Source organism: Phyllobates terribilis, unplaced genomic scaffold, assembly GCF_046119375.1.
Source record: "Phyllobates terribilis strain yellow unplaced genomic scaffold, ASM4611937v1 Scaffold_5__5_contigs__length_657084704, whole genome shotgun sequence".
NCBI lineage: Eukaryota > Metazoa > Chordata > Amphibia > Anura > Dendrobatidae > Phyllobates > Phyllobates terribilis.
The window spans coordinates 124,466,788-124,487,310 of NW_027362765.1; the positions used below are offsets into that span (position 1 = coordinate 124,466,788).

The 20,523-nt window shown below is 44.6% G+C and overlaps 1 protein-coding gene and 1 pseudogene across 2 annotated transcripts; one reads left to right on the plus strand and one right to left on the minus strand.

Annotated features, from left to right (window-relative positions):
• The first annotated feature begins 481 nt into the window (after window positions 1-481).
• The window catches only part of LOC141270944 (uncharacterized), a 59,169-nt pseudogene continuing 39,127 nt past the window's right edge, over window positions 482-20,523 (plus strand).
• Window positions 12,027-20,222, minus strand: PPDPF (pancreatic progenitor cell differentiation and proliferation factor). Of its 2 annotated transcripts, none has more exons than XM_073682918.1 (5): window positions 20,056-20,222; window positions 15,760-15,850; window positions 14,698-14,775; window positions 14,038-14,134; window positions 12,027-12,390 (listed from the first exon to the last, which is right to left on the minus strand). In XM_073682918.1, the coding sequence occupies exons 2-5, from the start codon at window positions 15,812-15,814 to the stop codon at window positions 12,285-12,287; spliced, it is 336 nt and encodes a 111-aa protein (XP_073539019.1). In that variant the 5' UTR covers window positions 15,815-15,850; window positions 20,056-20,222; the 3' UTR covers window positions 12,027-12,284. The 2 variants fall into 2 exon arrangements, with proteins under 2 accessions (XP_073539019.1, XP_073539018.1); XM_073682917.1 differs by having other exon boundaries at window positions 20,059-20,220.

Sequence of the window (20,523 nt, forward strand, 5' to 3'; positions counted from 1 at the left end):
GTGTATGCGCATAACCCGAGTAGTGTGGTGTGTACATACTCACAACTCTATTGCTCACCACGCCAATCTACGTATTGCTTATAACGACAAATTACCTGCTTTGGGTTAGAGGGCGTCACATACCCTACGCACGTTTCGGCTCACTTAGCCTTCTCCCGGGGTACTGCCACACTCAGACTGGGTCTCATTAAATAATTCTCTTCAGCCAATCAGCTCAGATGCACACACCAGACACATACCATACTCACTCATACCGGAGGGTTGGAAGGCGTAACCATGTATGTTAAACATCCCTCTATGTACAGCCATACTTATAGATTTCCCCACAGTGTTTCTCTACTAGGGGGCGTCGTCATACCTAGTACCTACCCCCATATAGCCATACCCCATGGCCCCCTCACGTTATATTCCCACTGGGTGGCATCACCATTCAAATTACGCATCCCTATGTGAACATGTCCCTAAAATATCGCCCAGGTACATTCCTGCCTGCGCCCAGAGAGGCGCGCGTCCACCCGCCTGCCCAGAGGGGCGCATCCAAGGGTCGCGTCAAGGGAGGCAATCTGATGAAGCGGCCCGACCACAGCGTCCAATTGGGTAGGGATCGGATCGCGTCACCAGAGCGCCGTCCAAAGAGACACCCCCCAGATGCGCGCATCGGAGCGGCAGGGCAAGCGCGCACGCAGCACAAGCAGAACGGGGAAAGCAAGCACTCCAAAAGCCAAGGGTGCGTGCCCCCACCCCACTTCAACAGGACTGAACAAGCAGGTACCCTAGGGGCCTATATCACGTGCGCTCACAGCATTTACAAAAGAGAGGGGAGTAAAGGGGGGTGAGGAAGAAACGAGGGGGGGGGGTGGGAGGTGAGCAAACATATTAGATGCCAAGAGCATAGGAGGAGATGTATATGTCATTTACACAATGTGCACAGCTGGATACATAATGGTGCAGCTCTTATCTAGGGCAAGTAAATCAAAGGGAGGGAAAACAGAAGTAATGGTTATAACAAATACTATATCTCAGATGTCAGTTCAAAACACCATTTAGAGTGTACTCAGATGAGCCTATAAATGGAAGCCACATAAATTGGACCACACAGCAACCAATGGACAGCATATCCATATACACATAAAAGCTCCTACATATCGACATAGTGAATGTGGGTACCAAGCAGTTATGTAGTAAGAGTCCCATCCTAAATTCAGCATTGCATAGCAATCAGTTGCGGTGTGGGTATTAAGATCACATAAATATTCAGTGTGGAGAGCATATTATACATCATGTCTCATTCCAATAACACCAGTGGAATATTACACCCTCCACAGCCTTATATCCCCGTACACAGAGCCTCCCAATATAAATCTTTGGTACCTTGCAACTGGCCTTGTTTGATAAAAGCTGCCATTGAAGAAGCCACCAGAGATGGCCAATGTCAATTTATGGAGTGAGTTAAAGGGGATTTCCCCTACTGGTACCACTCTAGAGGGGAAGTGACATGACTGCTGCAGTCAATCAGGGACCGATGATTGGCTGCAGTCTTCACATTCTTTTTGAACAAAAAAAAAATTGGCTTAAAGTAAAAATAGGTTTAAAGGTTGTCAAAACAGAAAACCGGTGGATGGGTTGTGGTAAGAAGGAGAGAGGCAAAGTTGAAGTTCTGGATACTATGAAGGTGTGATTGACGGAGAAGAGAGTTGAGGGTCTTGGAGGTCACACTTGGGTTAGTATTTTCAGAGGGTGAACATATGTATAGAGGTTTTACAAAACTATTGAGATTATTACTATATTGTAGAATAATTGCTTGGTAGTAGATGACCAATGGAGGCACTGACACAAAAGCAGGGCCTACAGAAGAGGATCAGCTGGGCGTGGGTTGGAGTTGTCCAAAAAGGGAAAAAGCCAAATTCATGAGTGCTACGGCTTTTTTTTTTTCTTTTTGGTGAGTTGATTACTGTAAGTTGCGCACCACCATTAATAACTCCTGGAGGACTGTGCACACGTGACTCTTATTTGCTCATAATTAGTGCTGGTCATACAATATGGTTTGGAGTTGTGCTATTCACTTTGGTGGGAGACACCAGAGAAGAGAATTGCAGAAGCAAATGGGAACTGAGAAGTCAGGACTTTATCGCAGTGTCCAGGGGCAGACATATCATTAGTACAACCTGTACCGCCGCACAGAGGCCTAAGAGGTACAGGGGCCACTACCACCTTCAAAGCAGGTGGAATTGTGCATTATCATGAGCTATTGGGCTGTAAAAGGTCAATATATTCTTTTATACAGGGGCCATTTTCTGTCTGTGTCCGCCAGTGGCAGTATCCCAGGAAAGTAGGAAAAGATTGTAGGTTGAAGGTAAATCCAAAAAAAAAAAGAAAAGGGTGAAACATTTCCAAAGAAACCCAATAAGTGGATCTTCTGTTTGCTTTATAGAAACATCCATACAGAAATCCCAGCGATATCCCAGAATGGAAAATCTGTAATTAGATCCTTAAAGTTAAACTAGGAAAGGACTCTGGCCGGTATCCCAGGCTCTGCCGCTATGCAAAACTTATGTTCTAGATGTTCTTTCACTGCGTTACAGTCACCCTCTGTCATCCCGAAATATCACACAACCTCCGCCTGTCATGACTTCCCAGCCTCGCCCGGTTCTAACCTGCATATGGGGACTCAGAATAGGAACTAGGACAAAGTTCATCCGTTCTCAGTGCCAGCCAAGGACAGGCTGCACCTAGGGCCTGTGTCAACTAAGCATGCTGCCATTGTTTATCCAGGCCTAGTTACTTATTAACATCCAACAGGAGGTTCGGGAGGGAATTGTACATTTTGTTTTCAAACATTTCCAAGAAGCGCAAAACATCAGTGCAGACAGGGGGTGCAGGCGGGCGAATGCAGACTTATTACTGAGGATATCATCACGATGCCAAGAGTGGTGACACTTTATAATATACTGACGCTTAATATTGGGCCCTGTGCTTGGGGCCCCAGCAGTGACAAATAGGGGGGCGCAGAATGTCTGCATGGTTTCTGCACAGGGGCGTAATTATATTATATTTATAATATATATAATAATAATATATTTATTAGTATAATTATAGGTAGAGGGGCTGCAATCGCATTCGGGCACTGAAGACTAGGGGGCCCAAAAGGTCCATTTGGCCCGTAAGACTATTATTTATAAAGATCTGTGATAATTGGGGGTTTTGTATTGGGGCCCACGAGCTTAAAGTTGCTCATGTCTCATGATCTGAACTCAGCAGTCTCATGTACACCTATGGGACAATTGCCTTTAGGTCAGGAGGTCCCTACTACATACACAGATGTGGGAAATTGACTTTAGTTGCCCATTTGGACATTATACCTGTATATTGGTTTGATGCAATTTCGACTTTAAAATTTCTTTATTCACATAATTTTTGTTGCTGTGCTTAAAAGGTAACCAAACTTAATTTTCCTATGAATCGTTAGAAATGAAAATAAGAAACTTTGCAATTCATCTTCTTAAAGAAATGTACATCTTTCTCCACCAATCTGTCACTGCTTTCCTGCACTGATCATTCACTCTCAAAAGCTGCTCAAATCTGTCTACAGTTCTGCTGCCTCTAGAATTCTATGGAGGGGAGAAGACGCTGGAGGGAGACAGAAGCAGTGTTCACAAAGAGAACAGCTGAGGCTTCTAGTGACTGGAGACCGCAGAGGGGAAAACTGATAATTATAGCAGGATTCAAATAACATAATATATACAAACATGACAGGTAATAAAAAGTTACCTTATAGAGAATCGATCAGCAGGATTTCACCCCCCAAAGTATTTATATGAGCATGTAGCTTTTTCAAAGACAATTCCAGCAATACCTTTACATGGCCAGTCCGTTCTTCCATTACTGAGAAATCAGCGGTTGAATTGATATGCAAATGAGGCTAAAGAACTATGGAAGATCTGAAGCCTCTGTCACTCCAGCTCTATTCACCGCTCAGGGCCACCTCCTTCTGCTTGACTGACAGCTTCTTCACCAGAAGTCACACTGCATATAGGCTGCCAGTCAAGCAGGAGGAGGCGGCTCTGGGCGGGGTATAGAGCTGGAGTGACAGAGGCTTCAGATCTACAAAATAGCACTTCAGCCTCATTTGCATATCAGTTCAAATGATATAGTATTGCTTTGAAAGAGCTACATGTGGGGTGTGGTACCCTACTGACAGATTCGTTTTAAAGTGCAGTTACACTATGTGACATTACACGATCTGTGGCACTAAGCAATAACTGATCAACTACTTGTTTCGATTGTTTAATTGCCTGTTTGCCCAGGCAGAACTGACTTCAGATGCATATTGGTTCATCTATAATAGATCATTCTGTGAGCATAGTCTGACATTGCTTTCGACAGCACAGATCCTATTTATACAGGACTATGAGGTTAAGAAAGAAAAAGATCATTTCACCTTACGAACAAGAGTTATACTCATTCGTAGGATGATCGGCAGCCTGTTTGCAATGCATAGTTATGAGGAAATAAGCGTTAGCAGTAATTCACATTAATCGTGCATTAAAGAGCAAAGCTGATAAATACCCATCTCTTTCACACGGCCTATCAGAAGTGTTCGATATCTGTTGGCCGAACATCCAGTGTTCTCTATGAGAGCGCAGCTGATGGACTCCAATGGACAGGTCCTTCTCTCCTCCGGCATTATCTGTCAGGGGAGAGTGGAGATGCCCCCATACACATCAGACTGTTGGCCGACCCTATTTATATCAGGAACCTGCATCTGAGTATGGACCACAGGTCTCCTGACCCAAACTCAACAGCCTCAAAAGCATAGGAGACCTGCGGCCAGTCCTAACATGGCGGTCCGTACAAAGAATATGTGATTATATACTCCAATGTCAGGTTGTTCCTGGGGTCAATTCCTTGAAACCTATTGAAAAATGGGTATACCAGATTTCTAACCCCTGGTTCTAACCTCTTTTAATGACCCATACAGGTAATCATGTGAGGGTACCCACATCGGGATTCCTATGCAAAACTAGTCTTCTGCAAATTGTCTATTGCAAAATGACATCTCTTAGCATGCTGAGAGTTGTAGTTTTGTAGCACTGGGAAGGCCACAAGTTGGACACCGCTGGATTCCATAACTCAGGCTGGAGGCAGCATGTGGAGATGCGTGTACAACGCCTGGACCTGTTATATATATAGAGACAAGCAAGTCATAGCTGGAAGGGGAGAACACATTTGGGGATCTGCCAGGAAACAGCGGCAGCTGCAGGATCAGCTCCACAGAGGTCATTGAGTTTGACATGACGACATCGGGGTCTTCACTATTATATTAATATTGGATTTAGGCACAATGGAAACTGAGAAAAGATGAAATATTGGGTGAGAAGAGAAGAAAACCCAAATGGGAGCTGATCTCAAACACATTGGTTGTCACCCACCTTTTCCCATGTACTATCTACCATATTACTAGGCAGATTTTCTATTGAGGACACAGGGAAAGCTTGGTGTGGACACTTTGGAAGGTATTATGGTGGAGAAACATGCAAGGACAGCCGCAAACCGTGCCCACATGCGATGGTGGATAGCCATAGGAGTTTGCCAATAAAACTGACACGTTCCCTACCAAATCTTGTGGTTATTGGCTACTACATTAAGTTTGGTCGCATGTGGCAACCACCATGGGTCCGTACCCCTATATATATGTATGTAATATATACATAATGTCTGTGTGTCACCCAGGGGGATATAGGGGACTCAGTACCCGGGCCTTTTACCTTGCTTAGGATGTCACGGCAGTCGGCTCCCGGGCCCGTACTCTGGGGTCTCTCTTGAAAAAGGGGTTTTTAGTGTATAGTTTGTTTCGTGACGCCACGTGTGGTTTCCGGTAATGGTTACCGCCACTGCTGCAGACCTCCGGGGTTGATAAAATGGCAACTGGGATGTTTCTGCTCCCCACAGGTGGAGCGGACCCCCGGGGCAGAGTTGATGAAAGGATGCAGGTGAAAGATGGCCAGGTCAGGGGGAATGACGGACACTCACACAGGGGATTCGCTTCAGTATCTTTACTGGTGTAACGGCAGGTATGGTCCAGGGTACTTGCTAGGAAGGGTGCACTTCAGGACTTCTCCCCAGTGAGCGGGTATAAGGCCTCCTGATCCGTGTCTCCCTCTCTCTAAGCTTCTAGCCAGCCTGAAACTTAGCCTAGCTTCTGTGTTGTGTTGCTCTCTCACCTGACCGCTTGGTAGTAGGACCTTTCTTTGGCAACCACTATCCCTGGACGCCGGGGCCTTCGTCATTCCTAGTCCAGTTATTGCTGGTAGTTTCAGGTCGACCAGGGATCTGTAATCCTTCTGGTATGCTGGTAGTCCCTACTGGGTATAGAGGACCCTGTAGGCGCCGACCTAGTGTCCGGTTTGTGTCTTGGGACGAGCCTATGATGCTCCTCTGCCCCCTCAACTCCTCTCTCCTCTTCTTACTGCCTCCGGCCACACTCGGGGCCCTCAATTCAACAGCAGACGTGCTGCGTCTTCACTGCTCTCAGTGGCAGCACACTCTCTGAACTCTCTGACTGGCTCCACCCTCCCTATATATATCCCTAACAGGGCTCCCTCTGGTGGTATGAGGTGGAAGGTTGGAGGTGTCTGCATGTAATGAGGGCCTCTTGTGGAGAAGTCCATCCATGCACCCTTTTGGGTCCTGTGGTACCTGTGAACAGCAGGGTGCCACATCTGCATCAAGATTTTCATTCACTTTGATAAAATGTTGTATGTTTTGTGCTGTAGAGATTGGTAGAATCCCACTTTCGTGGGCACGCTTTGCTTTAGAAAGAGACATAGAACAGAGTCTGGGATCGGAGTCCCTAGTGTAGTGCCAGCCAAAATGTGTTAACCCTGCAGAACATTATAAAGGATCCTGAAATATAACGAGTATTGCCAAACGTCATAAGCACATAGCACAGTCCTGAATTGTGGGACCAAAAGGGCGACGGCTCCAGAGAAATTTGGCAGCAACCAGCACAAATCAGGGAAGGGGTTATCTCACTTTCTTCTAAAGGAGTTTGCCCTTTTAGGGCTCGTGCACACGACCCATGATATTCTATGGGGCTATGCACAAGTCCAAACTTTTCCTCTGATCAAACTCTGAACAGAATAATCTGACCATATTTTTCGGATAGAGAGAAAACGGTCATGTGACCCATATGGACATTATGTGGGTTTACTGAGTTCACTGGTGGGCTAGTGGCAAACAATCTAGAAAATCCTAATCTTTTATAAGGTTAGACCACTTGGGCTATCAAAACATAGTGAAGATTAAAGATGTTGTCTGGCGCCACATCTGGAAAACACCTACACAATCTGCAGGCATCGTGCATCTGACATATTTATTCGAATAGGACACATTCTCATCGTGCACATGGCCCACCAGGTATGTCGTTCATTGACGTCAGATGACTTCTTTAGAGAGAGGAATGGAGCAGAGCTGCAAATTTTGAATTATTATAGATTACTTAAATAGCCCTAACATATTCCGCAGCGCTTTACATAGATTATCATCACTGTCCCTTATGGGGCTCACAATCTTTGGAGTGTGGGAGGAAACTGGAGAACCCAGAGGAAACCCCTGCAAACACGAGGAGAACATACAAATTCCTTGCAGATGTCCTTGGTGGGATTTGAACCCATGACCCCAGCAACAGTGATAACCACTGAGCCACTGTGCTGCCCGCTGAGTAGTCATCGCAAAGGGTAAGCCCAACCTTGTGCTGGCTTCTACAGCAGACACTATGGAGGAATGCTGTCCACCAGTGCTATAGTGGTACATCTGGGGGTTCATTACAATGTCTCCAAGGTGGTACCCATACTAACTTCTTTAAGTAGATGGGTACTTGACTTAGGAATAAAGGAAAATCTCTGGCCTATTCCAGCAAACAGCCTTAAACATCTAATATCGCCACATCCATTATGCTTGGTCATGAGTATCAAAACGTGTCAGTACAGTAGTCATCTGGACAGGATCCACAGCAGACATATTGTCCGACTAATCCAATAATTGCCTCCAAAGAAAATTCCAATTGGAGCCAAACATTTCTGGAAGGCCTTTTTTTATGGGACAATCTACGCTAGGGCTACACAGTGACATTTGCCGAGACAGTCGTGACGCAACCAAAGTTAGCTGCATGCTATAGAAGGGAATGGGGTCCCGTTGTGACACCTACACAACCTCAACAAGCAAGTCTAAAAATTTAGACTTGGATTTTTTGCAACTTGATTTTCGTGGTCACACTTTTATAACTCCGCGATACCAAGCAACCTTCAGTCACGCGAGGGCTGTTGTGGACAAAGTTGTCATGTAACCCTAACTTAATACATACCGTAACCCATCAAGCCTTATGAAGATGCCATGTGGTAGGCCTAAGGACATCCAATGAAGTGTCTCTTGAAGGTCGAGCGCTTAGAGTTATCAGTAGCCGCCAAGGGCAACTTTTTCCCATATTCGTAAACATGATCCATTTTGAGATTAACTATGCAAATAAGGGAAAAAAATCAGCCAAAAGTCTATGAGTGTGAGGTGAGGTCAAGGGTATTAGGAAGTTAACATTTATTGGACAGGCAGGGTGCAGACTGCAGAGGCTCACACTATATTATAAGCTTGTGATAACTGTTCTATACCCACCTTCCTGCTTATTAGGTCACGTTCCCACCTTCAGCATTTGTAAATCAAAACCAGGAGTGGGTGATAAATCCAGAAGTGGTGACGTGTTTCTATTATACTTTTCCTCTGATTGTTCCACTCCTGGTTTTGGCTTACAAATACGGAGGTAAAATACTGATCAAATACTGAACATGTGAACTTGGCCTCATAAGGCTACATGCTCAGCTTGTTAAAGCAGGTTGGCTCTTCTCCCTGCCATCAGTGTAGTGTTGTGCAGCAGGGAACTTGTGCGCAGGCGCTGGGAAGGCAGAGTGACTCACCGACGCCTGCGCAGAAGTTCCCTGCTCCACAAGGCTATACAGACTGCAGGGAGAAGAGCGCCGTCCATACAGGGGAAACAGCGCAGGCGCGGGATCCGGCCGGGAACTGCACGTCTCAGGGCCCTGTGCAGGGGAGGTGGGGTGAGTATGGAAATAGGGCTAGTAGGCTAGCATTTCTTGGCGTCTGGAGGACGCGAAGCTTGGCAGAAATAATTTAATAAAAAGCTATTACACAGGAACCAGACCGCTAATATGGGCCATACAGGTAAGTATGGATTCACATTTCTATTACCTGTATGCCCATATTAGCAGTCTGACAATTCCCAGGGGGTGACAGATTTCCTTTAAGTGAATGGTGTCTAGAATTTTTTCCCTAGATACTTTATTCTGAAGTTGAGTTTCCAACCGACTCAACCAGACCATCATAGACCTAGCGGTGCAAGTTGCAGCAACAGCGGGTTTTATCCCCACCCTGCAGCTTCCCAGGATCCTTTTAGGAAAGTGTCAGCTTTTTTTTCTAAAGGGTCTTTTAGTACTCCCATATCTTCAAAGGGAAGGGCAAATTTTTTGGACGCTTTAGCAATGGCTACGTCTAGTTTCAGTTTTTTTTCCCAGAATGAACAGACTGGATCATTAAAAGGACACTATCTTTTTGGAACAGATATACTTTTCCTCTCAGGTCTTTTCCATTCCCTCTTAGAGATTGAATCTTGTCATTAAGCGGGAAAGACCTACGCTTTTTCAGATCCAGCCTCCCAAACATTATGTCCTGAACGTTTTTTTCTGGCCTAGGGTCAACTAACCCCATAGTGGATCTAACCGCCTTGACCAGGCTGTTTCCTCTATGGGGAAACAACTACGACCTCTGCCTTCCTTTGGGGATGAGGAGAGGAGGAGGAGGAATCTGCATCAGATTGTTCCCCCTCTGCAGTATCAGACCCAGATTCCAGGGAAAAATCTCTAGACCTCTTAGGTCTTTTATCCCTACTCCGCAAGGACTTAGGCTGTGTGCCCACTATGCTTTTATCAAGTGTTTTTTGATGCGGATTTTCCGCCCCGTAAACGCTTGCAAAATGCTTGGTAATCCATGCCCCATGATCCCCAATGAAAATTTGCATGTTCTGTGCCCATGTGGCGGAATTTTATGCAGCGGATTTTCCTTGTGGAAAAATCCACAGCATGTCCATTATTTGTGCGTTTCTGCATGCGGATTTGAGGTCCCAATGTATTTGAAAAACGCAAGTCAAATCTGCATGTAAAAACGCGTGTAAAATCCGCAAGCGTTTTTTACATGCATAAACGCTGCAGAAATTTTGCTTCATTTCTGCATCGTGGGCACATACCCTTAGTTACTCTCCACCTGTGATTTACGTATTGATTGCAGTTCAGAGGCAAATCTAGGGGTTTCTTCACAGACTGTCGGCTGTATGCATGAACTGCAGAGCCTCTTCACACATGTAACGGGTAAATCTTCACTGCAGAGCGCACAGATTGTATGCTTGGTCTTGCTAGCACTTTTTCCCATCTAAAAAAATGAGCGGGAAAGGGGCTAATTATAATCTGAACTTTCACAGAGATCACTTACCAATCCAACACGAACAGGGGTACCGGTACAGGAGAAGGGATCACATCCACCGTGAATTTCCCTTTGCTGGATGGGGACTTCACGGTGGAATCTTTGCTGTGCCTGGTGGATTTTGTAGAATGCCCACTTCCATGACCATGGTGCTGGGAAACCTCATGCTGCCGTGCGTCCTGTTGCCTCCTTTTCTGCCGCTGCAGTGGTGGATCTGGATCCGGGCTCTGCTCATCCAGTGGGCTCAGTTGTTCCTGGGACAGCTCTTCTCTGTTCAACCCGATTCTCATAGAGGACCGCCGGAGAACTGCTCAGGGCGTTATCCCTGGCGTCCTCCCAGCGTTTACCAGCCTCCTGCACCGGGTTACTTCCAATCATGTGCCCCTCCGTCCATGTCATTAGGAAGTACGTCCCCGCGCAGTTGGATGCCCAGCACTACAGCATGGTGCAGCAGCTGCGCTCCTACTCCCACTCTGAAGGCCCACCAGACCCAGCAGTGGGGCTTCAGTGCGCTGCACCAGCCGAGGCAGGGGGTCCCCGCTGCCTGGATCGGACTGGCCAGGCCTGGGACGTCTTGGAATCTTTTCTTCAGGTACCACTCTACACTGAAGGTTCCCAGTCAAGGACAGGAAATCAACTGATGCGGGAGAGATAAAACCTACAGATAAAAAAGGTGGTTTGTCCTTGAAGGGTGGATCCCCTCTCTCCATGGTGCTGTCATGGGGGAGGGAGAAATTTGGATGACCTGAAAAGCAGTGATCTCCAACCTATTGCTCTTGAGCTCCAGTAAAACTACAATTCCTAGTATACTCTGACTAGCGTAATGATAGTGGTCTCGGGGGATGTGACTGACCAAACATTGGGGCCCAGCACCATTTTCTAGATTTGCATCCTCAGATGTGCATACAGTGGAAAACCATTGCGGAGCAGAGAGCCACTGGCTCCCTGCCCTGCACTTACTGCCCTATAGGCATGTGGCTGTAGTGTATCTGCAGAGCACACTGGCTTCACATCGCAATTTTACTGCACCGTATGTACAACTACTACACAGTGTGAATATTACCAAAGTCAAGGGTGTGGTGGTATCATTTTTCTTTGTATACTGGACTTCTTGGCATGTTGCGTCAGATTTATATCTTGTATTACTTTGTTATGGGGCTAACAGACCACTAATGCCACTGGGGCCCAAACAGTGAGCAGTGGTGTGTGTAGGTGCTCTGGTCCATATAACTAATTACACCACTGCCCTGACCGCAGCATATACATATCAGGGCACACTAGGAATTTTATGTAATCCTGCCCTGCTCGCTTCTGTATTGAAGCAGAGGGGGCCATGACATCATGTCTACAGCCATCTGCCAGGCGACATGCCTCAGTGGCAGGCATTATCTGCCAGCTCCAGAAGTTCCTGGGCTGGGTTACCCCCTTAAGAGCACCAGTTTCTAGCTGTTGCTAAACTTTAGAGTAATAAAACCAAACCACCACACTTTGCTTCATAGGCCACCCATCTTTATTATTACACAAGTACAAATAAAAACCATGACATTATAAGGCAGGGAATCAAACAATTAAGAATGTTTCAGTGTTAACAAATGTAATAAAAAGTCATTAAAAAATGTTGACATTAAAAACCAAAAGGACTGGTGTCTAATACTATGGGAAGGGCAGCCTGTGGGGTGGGGGGGTCTGGGCTCCGCCACCCAGCGTCTTCCCGGTGAGGAGGGGAATGCATGGAGGGATCAGGCTTAGGCGCTGGAGTCAGTCTTGGACTCACTATCATTGTTCTTCCTCACCGGCTCCTGAGCCAGGCCGCAGGGGAAAAGGCCATTGGTCATGCGGAAGCTTCCTGAGCTATAAAAAAAAAAAAGGAGGAGAGAGAAAAGTGTTAGGGGGAATTTGGCAAATTAACAACTTGATACATTTCATTATGGAAAGATTCCCCGCCTGCTACCCACATCTGATTGGGAACTAGTCACAAGATTACTTAATTTGCAAACCAATTTTTGCGCTTATGAAGAGAGACCCAAGGCCACATTCAGCATTTGCAAGCCAAAATCAGGAGTGGATATATTAAAAAAACAGACAAAAAAAAAAAAAAAAAAAAAGGATGGTGCATGCGTTTCTATTATACTTTTCCTGTAAAACATTAACCAAATACTGAACGCATTAATGTGGCCTTATAATCCAAAATGAAGGCAATGGTACAAAGTCTGGATACTCTACCCAATCCTAGCAGACTAAGGTCTTCTCAATAACTCAACAAATGTGATCTGAATAATCAAATTACAGGGGTCAATGGTGTGGTCAAACCGCCTTTAGTCACAACACTGGATCACCACTTACTTCATTTTTGTATGTCAACCAACTTGGTAATCACCTTCAGTATTAGTTTAACTAGGGCCAACATACCTCAAACAATGTTGGGCTAAACCATAGTACACATTAGATGGTAGGACGATCGAGTCAAGATCTCTAGGTTTGGATGACATGAGGTTTAATGTATGTGGCCCCCTTTAAGGTTTCCTTTTAAGATGTCAGAAAGACAAGGGACATTCAAAACCCAAGATTGGCTAAGATTATTGGTCAGAACTCAAGACTATCTTCACATGTAACCCAAGTAACAGTCATCCTGATAGAAAGGATGGTACAGAGATCCCACATCTCTAACAAAATGGTGATATACTCCAGTATAGTCTTCTCTAGGCGTAAACCAGTTTTAATTTTTATTTTATATATCAAATTGCACATGTGAAAATAGGCACCTTAGTAATATATCTTATCAGAGAAATCTGCTTCTGTCTCCTCCTTGACTTGAGTCATCACTCCCAATTCATGGGTAAGATTTGTAAAGTTTGTATTCAGTGAAGACATTTGTTCCCCGTTACAGAGAGGAGCTATAGACAGATATTCAGCTGCACGTTCTCCATAAACAAGTTACAATTCTCCATAGAACTTTATAAACACCAACTCATCTCACAAATGGAGGACATCATTGACTGAAGACCAGTTTTACCCATGAATTGAGAATAAATCATCAATAGAGGAGGAGAGACGCACATTTCTGATATTACAAGGTTTCCTATTCTCACCATTGAGGAGGGGGAAGAAGTTAGACAGTCACTTAATCTTATTTGGATGGGTGAATGGACAATAAAGCCAGAATCCATTTACCTATGAATTTATGGGTTAAGCTATAGAGTAGAAGAGTTTACAGTCATGTGCTCCAGAGCCAACATACAGCTGGCACTATTAAATATCTCACCGCACAAATTGGCCACAAGGAACCAGTTTGTACACAAGATTACTGACAGGTAATTTCCAACACTACATCACTAGTGACATGCAAGAGGCACTGTCACCCAATTATCATATAAAGATAATGCAGGAAACGTGAGTGGACCCGTCACACAACAGGAAGTCCACAGCGTCATAGATGTCATCAGCTTACATGTATGGAGATTACTAATACCTAGGAACAAGTTGTTACAAGATACTCACTTCTCGGGTGATTCCGAAACAGTGGTCATGACGGGATGAGCTGGTTTACCGAAGAAGAAGCTGGCCCACCAGTGACCAGGATCTGACTTCGGAAGACCTGTGGGACAAGCAGTACTTATTAAGACTTCTCATAAAAGCACAAAAAACATCGAACCTTCAGAATGATAGTTTAGTAAATGTTCATGAAGGACCTTGATAATAGACATCATGGCCACTGTACAAGTTTTGAGGGGAGGGGGCGATTGAAAGGTCAGTGTATGCCTCTAGTCATAATTAAAGGATGAGAGAAAGGAGGACTACCATAACAGATCAATATAGGGCATGTCCATACTTCCTACCCAAGGAGAAACCATGGATTCAAAAAGTTGGGGGGGGGGGGGGGGGGGATATAAAAGGGTCTATTTTGAGGAGGTCCATAGTGGTCCAGCAAGGGACAGTTACCCAAGACAACTTGCCAGAATATAGAATTGTTTTGCAAGATTGAAGCCTGAAGGTTCATGTTTTGCAGATGTAAATAAGTTAGATAACTGCACCTGGCCATAAAAGTAGTAAATGCTACTACCCAAAGCCCTATATCAGGTGAATGGTTACACAAAGACTTGTATAAGGCTCATGAGCAGAGGTCATCAGCAGGTAATGGAGCAGGTCAAGGAAACGTACCTGGGTGGTGAGGGATGACCTCTCCAGAGTAGTCCACACTCCCACATGAGCTGCTACTTGAGGTGGATCCCAGGCGTCCTGTTAGAAGCCAAAAAATCAGCTTCACAATAATATTTACCAACGACCTAGACCTCATAAGGCAACAGGTGATATTATACCCAGCCCTGGTTAATAAGTGACTGGGAATCAGTGAGCCAAGATGTGCAGGACATATATAAGTGGGGCTACAGATTCAAAGGTAAACCCAGTAGACATGTCAAATCCAGGCTCAAACTGGACTTTCATTAAAATCAGTGGGTCAGATTCATTAACTCTGTCGTTGTGCACAGTGTTCTTAAAGTGTTACCCAGGCTTGAGGTTAAAGTCTGAAGTCACTGACTGCTGAATCCTGTGAGGATTCAGAAGTCCACCGTCACACACAGACTTTAACCTCAAACCTGGACAACCCTTTTAATGAAGTGGGGGGTGCAGGAGCAAGATGCGGCACTTATCACTGGCGTGCACATCATCAGCAACTTTTCTCCAGTCAGGAACTGGAGCAACCTGCGCCACTGAAATAGCACAACTTTTGAAGATCATCAAGTGGAACTGGTTTGAAAAACAACAAAAGTAGCGAAGTTTTTGCAACTTTTCAAAGTGTTCTTGTCAGATTCCTGGCACATCGGGGTCATTGTATCCACTGCCTTTTAAGCATAGCCTGACTTCTATCATTAATCCAGATTATTCTCTACAGAAAACATTAACAATGAGTCTTACTCCAGTCTCATCCAAAGCTGTGCCTATATAAATAGTCTGGTTAGGACAAGAACCGCTGAGAGTGGTGGCCAACGGCCGCATGGTTTTGGGAGTGGGTCTCATCCTTAATCTATATTTTTTTGTAACACGTGACCCAAAAACAAAGATAGGAAACTGGTTGTAGACCCTCACCACATTATTACTAAGATACTAACCTAAGCTTTGGATGGAACTGGAGCATAGAACACCTCAATAGCTGTAGGATTCCGGCTCATAAACACCCTTTGCAGAGACTCCAGTTATAAAGCTTCATGGGAGGATACTTACTGCGATAATAATCATGGGTTGCGACCAATGAACCGCTGGATGGAATGGCTGCCATGTTTCAAACCTTGCTTGACTTAAGATGATGTAAACCCTGCAAAACAATGAGAAGAGCGATTAAGATTAAAGTGATAGACAAACCACTGCTCAGACTTACGGCCATGAAAGAAAAAGAAAAAAAAAAAAAAAAAGTTTATGGTCTCCAAAACTCTACATCCCATTTGTGGAAACACCATGGTTTTTAGTAGGTGCCCTTGGTGGAGCCCATGGCTCAGGGGTGAGTACCACCACTACAGCTTCAGCCACCCAATATAGCTCATACAAGATCGTAGATCAGGCTCATAGCTAGTATTGCAGCTCACATGGAGGGTCTATTTTTACCAGCCCCAAGTTCACGCACCAAAGACAAATCCTCGCAAGAAAGTCCTGTCTGTTCCCTAATGTTTCTCATAGAGGAATCAGTGCTGACTGAGAACACATGTGCATTAATATGGTGAGGACAGGGTTAACCCTCAAGTGCCAAAATAAGCATTGGAACTACAAAAAAAAAAAAAGTAGGTCCTTGGGTTCATAGTCAAGGGAGAGGTGGGGGTTGTGGAGGAAAAATGCAGCCTGGGAGGTGGAGAGGAACAAATCACATAACACATGTCAGAATGGAAGAGACTGCCAATCTGTACAGGAGGGTCCACTCTTCCTCCACCGCTAACTACAGAGATGGGGGGCTGTGTATTCACAAACCCAGGCCTCCTGATCAAGCTGGTCAGTGTGGGCTGACACCAGAGAGCAAAAGCATGCATTGAACTCTACTGAAAGTAGAACATGATGTAATCGGGGCCTAAGCAGTTCTTTAAATGTACTATTCCTTTAACGTGGGTGTAAGTCAAAGTGTTATGTATGGAAAACCTACAAAGGTCTTTCTGGCTGCAGTGGCAAAAAACTCAAAAACAGAGGGTTTACTGTGAGTTGTCACGAGTTGTGATGCATTTTCTACTGCAGTTTTGATCATGGTCAAAAAAAAAAAAGTTAAGAAATACATTGCTGCTTTCAGAAAACAGCGCCACCTCTGGTCATGGGTTGAACATTGTATTGCAGCTCAGTTCCATTTACATCAATAGTGGACAGTTACAAGACTAGAACCAACCCCTGGTCAGGAGTGGTGCGGTTTATGAAAGTAAAGCAGCAATGTTTCTCCTCATGGAAACCCCCTCTATTGTAAGCATCGTAGGATTCATTCAAATGACGCGGTAACGTCATGGTCTTCCCATGATTTTTCAGACACCTCAAAAATTTGAAAGGATTATAGCAAAAAAATAAACAAGCCGTTATCAGGACATATGAAAAAGCTCTTAAAAGGGACTTCAGAATTAGAAAAACAGCACCACCCTTGTCTACAGGTTATGAGTGGTATTACAGATCAGCACTATTCACCTACAACTAAGCTGCAATGCCAGAGATTTCCATTTTCAGTCATTTCTCCAAGACCAAGTGAACAATCTGGAATGGTTTCCATCTCATAGTTACGTTGCTCTGACAAACACAACCGATTTTGCCCAGTTTCACCCCAAATATCTTGCTCATCTCTGGTTCAGTTATGTTAGGGTCGCCAGTTGCACATTTTTCTGGAGGTGATGTGACGCCGTAATGTTGTCTGTTGACTTGAACAACATGGCAGTGTCACATCTGCATCCTTGGACTCAATGGTCCTTCTTCCCTACATTGAAGCCCAATTAATTCAGGTCAGAAGAACATTTCCTTAAATGACGTAACGACAACATAAGATGACCAGTCCTGGTCTGAGGTTCAGGCCACGGCCCCACGATCAGGATTCGGTCAGTATTTTTTCTTAGGAGTCGGAGTCAAAACCAGGAGTGGGTGATAAATGCAGAATTGGTGACTCGTTTCGATTATACCTTTTTTCTGATTGTTCCTCATTGTTGGGACCATATCGCTTCCATGTACATCAATCATGCCATAGTGAGATTTTTTATTCTGTCCCCATGCTTCTCCTCTACCCATTGACTATGGACAGCAGATTCATGGATTTCCAATCACGGTCTCATGTTTCTAGTCTGTTCTGGGCCATACAATGAGCAGATAAGAGACCTCTGATCAGAGTAAATTTTCTCACCATAGTTGCAAAAGAGGAGTGTCGCACAACCAGGAAACAGGGCACCAGACGTCCTCCTTTTGGTAACTTTATTGGTACAGAAAAATCACAATGTTTTGGCCACGGAGGGCCTTTATCAAGCCATAAAAAAAGTCCCCGTACGTCCGAAACTTTCTGATTTTTCTGTACCAATAAGGTTACCTAAAAGGAGGACATCTGGTGCCCTGGTTCTTAGATGTCTCCAAATTTTCTCACCATGAAGGATCATCTTATGTTTGAGATTCAAGGACTTTTTGGTGAGGTCTTGTTTGCCCTAGCCCAAGGCAGATTGCCATAGGAGTTCTCATTAGATGTCACCTACCTTAGACCATTGTTTTGTGGCTTAGAAAGACTTAAACTCACACTGCGATTACAATGAGTGGACATATGGGCAGCGGGATGAGCAGTCACCTGGCTGCCTAATACCTGCACACAATGCCCAGTCACAATGTCCAGTTACATAACAGGTCACCTATTACTCCTGATATACATAAGGGGATTATATGATAAGACGTCCACTGCAGCCACAGGTGGTTGTATGGGAAGTTCTAGCAGCCTTGGTCTTAACGCACTATATGAGTATATGCTAGACCTGAATTATCACAGCCTGTACGGCAGAGCTTGCAATCTATTTGCATGTTCCATATCTTAGATGACATTTGACAAAGATCAGATGCAGACAAAACCTTAGCTGACCCTAGGTGAGGTTTTAATATTAGAGGATAGGACCATCCGGGTTGGGTACACCTTGGCGCTGGTGGGATGGCTTTTATGATCAAAAACATATGCTATATTGCTTTTTACTTACAGCAGGGTATATGCTCATTTTTCTTCTATCTTAGGGTTTGTCTGTTAAATGAACAGTGTGATCATGCTCTTATACTTTTCATGCATACCACATTATAAAGTCCAGTTTGTCAGGTATAGTAGATTAAGTAGTTTTGCATAGGACTGCAGATTAATCTACTATATTATCTGCAAATTGACATAATGAATTCAGCTCTACTACATCTATGCACTTAAATTAGGAGACGGTTTCTGGCAGGAAAGGGTTAGGGGATGATTAAGTCTCTCTACTGTTAAGAAACTGGTCTGAACTGGCTAAACCACATCCACCTCCTCTCCCCCCACCCCTGCGCCTTCCTCCTCCCCCATAAGAACAGTTCTCTGCTGTGGGGATGGGAAAAACAAACTGCATGAAGACAGAACAAAGGCTCAGCTGCTGAAACTCATCCTCACAAGTCAACAGAGCTACTCCATTTGTCTCAAGAGCTGACAATCTAAGACAAGAAGAAAGGTCGTTGTGCACCATTATTCAATGATTACTGATACCTGAGCATATGAGAACGTATCTTAGCCCGTATAATAAGGGGGCTAGGATAGAGACAAGTGATTGTGGGGGCAAATTTAAACAATACGACTGATAATTGTATGTATAACCGGCATATCCCCGGCCAATGATGTTGTGGTTGGACCATTTATCCTCCATGGTTTTTTGGGCTGATAAAGTAACCATTGTTTTATTATTTTTGCTACAATTTCCCCATGAAATCAAATCCAATCATGTCATCAATACAATCACTACCATCATCATCACCACCCCTATCATCAGTGAAGGTATCCATTTGTGATGTTCTCCTTCCTCCCTAGTTGGTGAGGAAGGAAAACATTGCCCATTTCCTTACTACAGGACATAAACAAGACTGTCACAACAATGTATCAGCCAGATTAACCCTCGAGGCTCCTGTCTGCCCCCTCCTTTACTTGCTGCTCCTCCACAATGTATCCAAAATCTTTCATATAGAAACTCTTGTTATCAATTCAACCATAAATACAGAAAAAAAAAGTCAAAACTCCAACAGCTTACGCTCTGATTTGTGTCTGACGGCTGCTTCTTGACTATCAATAAGTTATAATTATTGTTTTATATGGCACCAGCATATTCTATAGCGGTGTACAATAGCAGGTTAGACGGTTTAGTACAGAACCTAAAAGAATATACGACAAGAAACATATACCTTTTGTACCGTGTTAACAAGAAGATAGAAAAATGCTGAATATTACAGTGTATATGTGGACAATATTAATATACATAGAAGACAAAAAAGAACAAAGACCCTGTACACACGCCGCCATGTTCCCCCATCCACAACTACCTGTATTCCGACTGGATATGTCCTCAGGAGCCTGGCTCTAGGGGTTAGACGCTAGGCGACGGGGCCCATTTGAGAAGGAGCAGCTGGGACTTGTCTCCACGACCAGAGATTTGATCACTGAAGTTATGCTGCCAAAGCAGACATGGAGCCGGGTTATATAGGGCGGTGGGAGGGCACAGCAGCCCAGGGGCGGAGAAGGGCATGGACAATGGGGCTCTGTGACTGGCAGAAGGGGCTGATTATGTGCGATACAGCTGCTGAGCACATGTATCTAAGCCATGCACCATTAAATGGCCATAGATCTTGTGCTGAGCCAAAATATCTGCACCTATCATGTATCATATTGTCCACCAAACCCGTCTGTTGTGCACGGCACTGTCTACTGGGCCCAGGTATCTAAGCCTATCATGTGCGATACGTATACGGACACATAGACTCCGATTCATTAGTGTATTTGCGACTGCT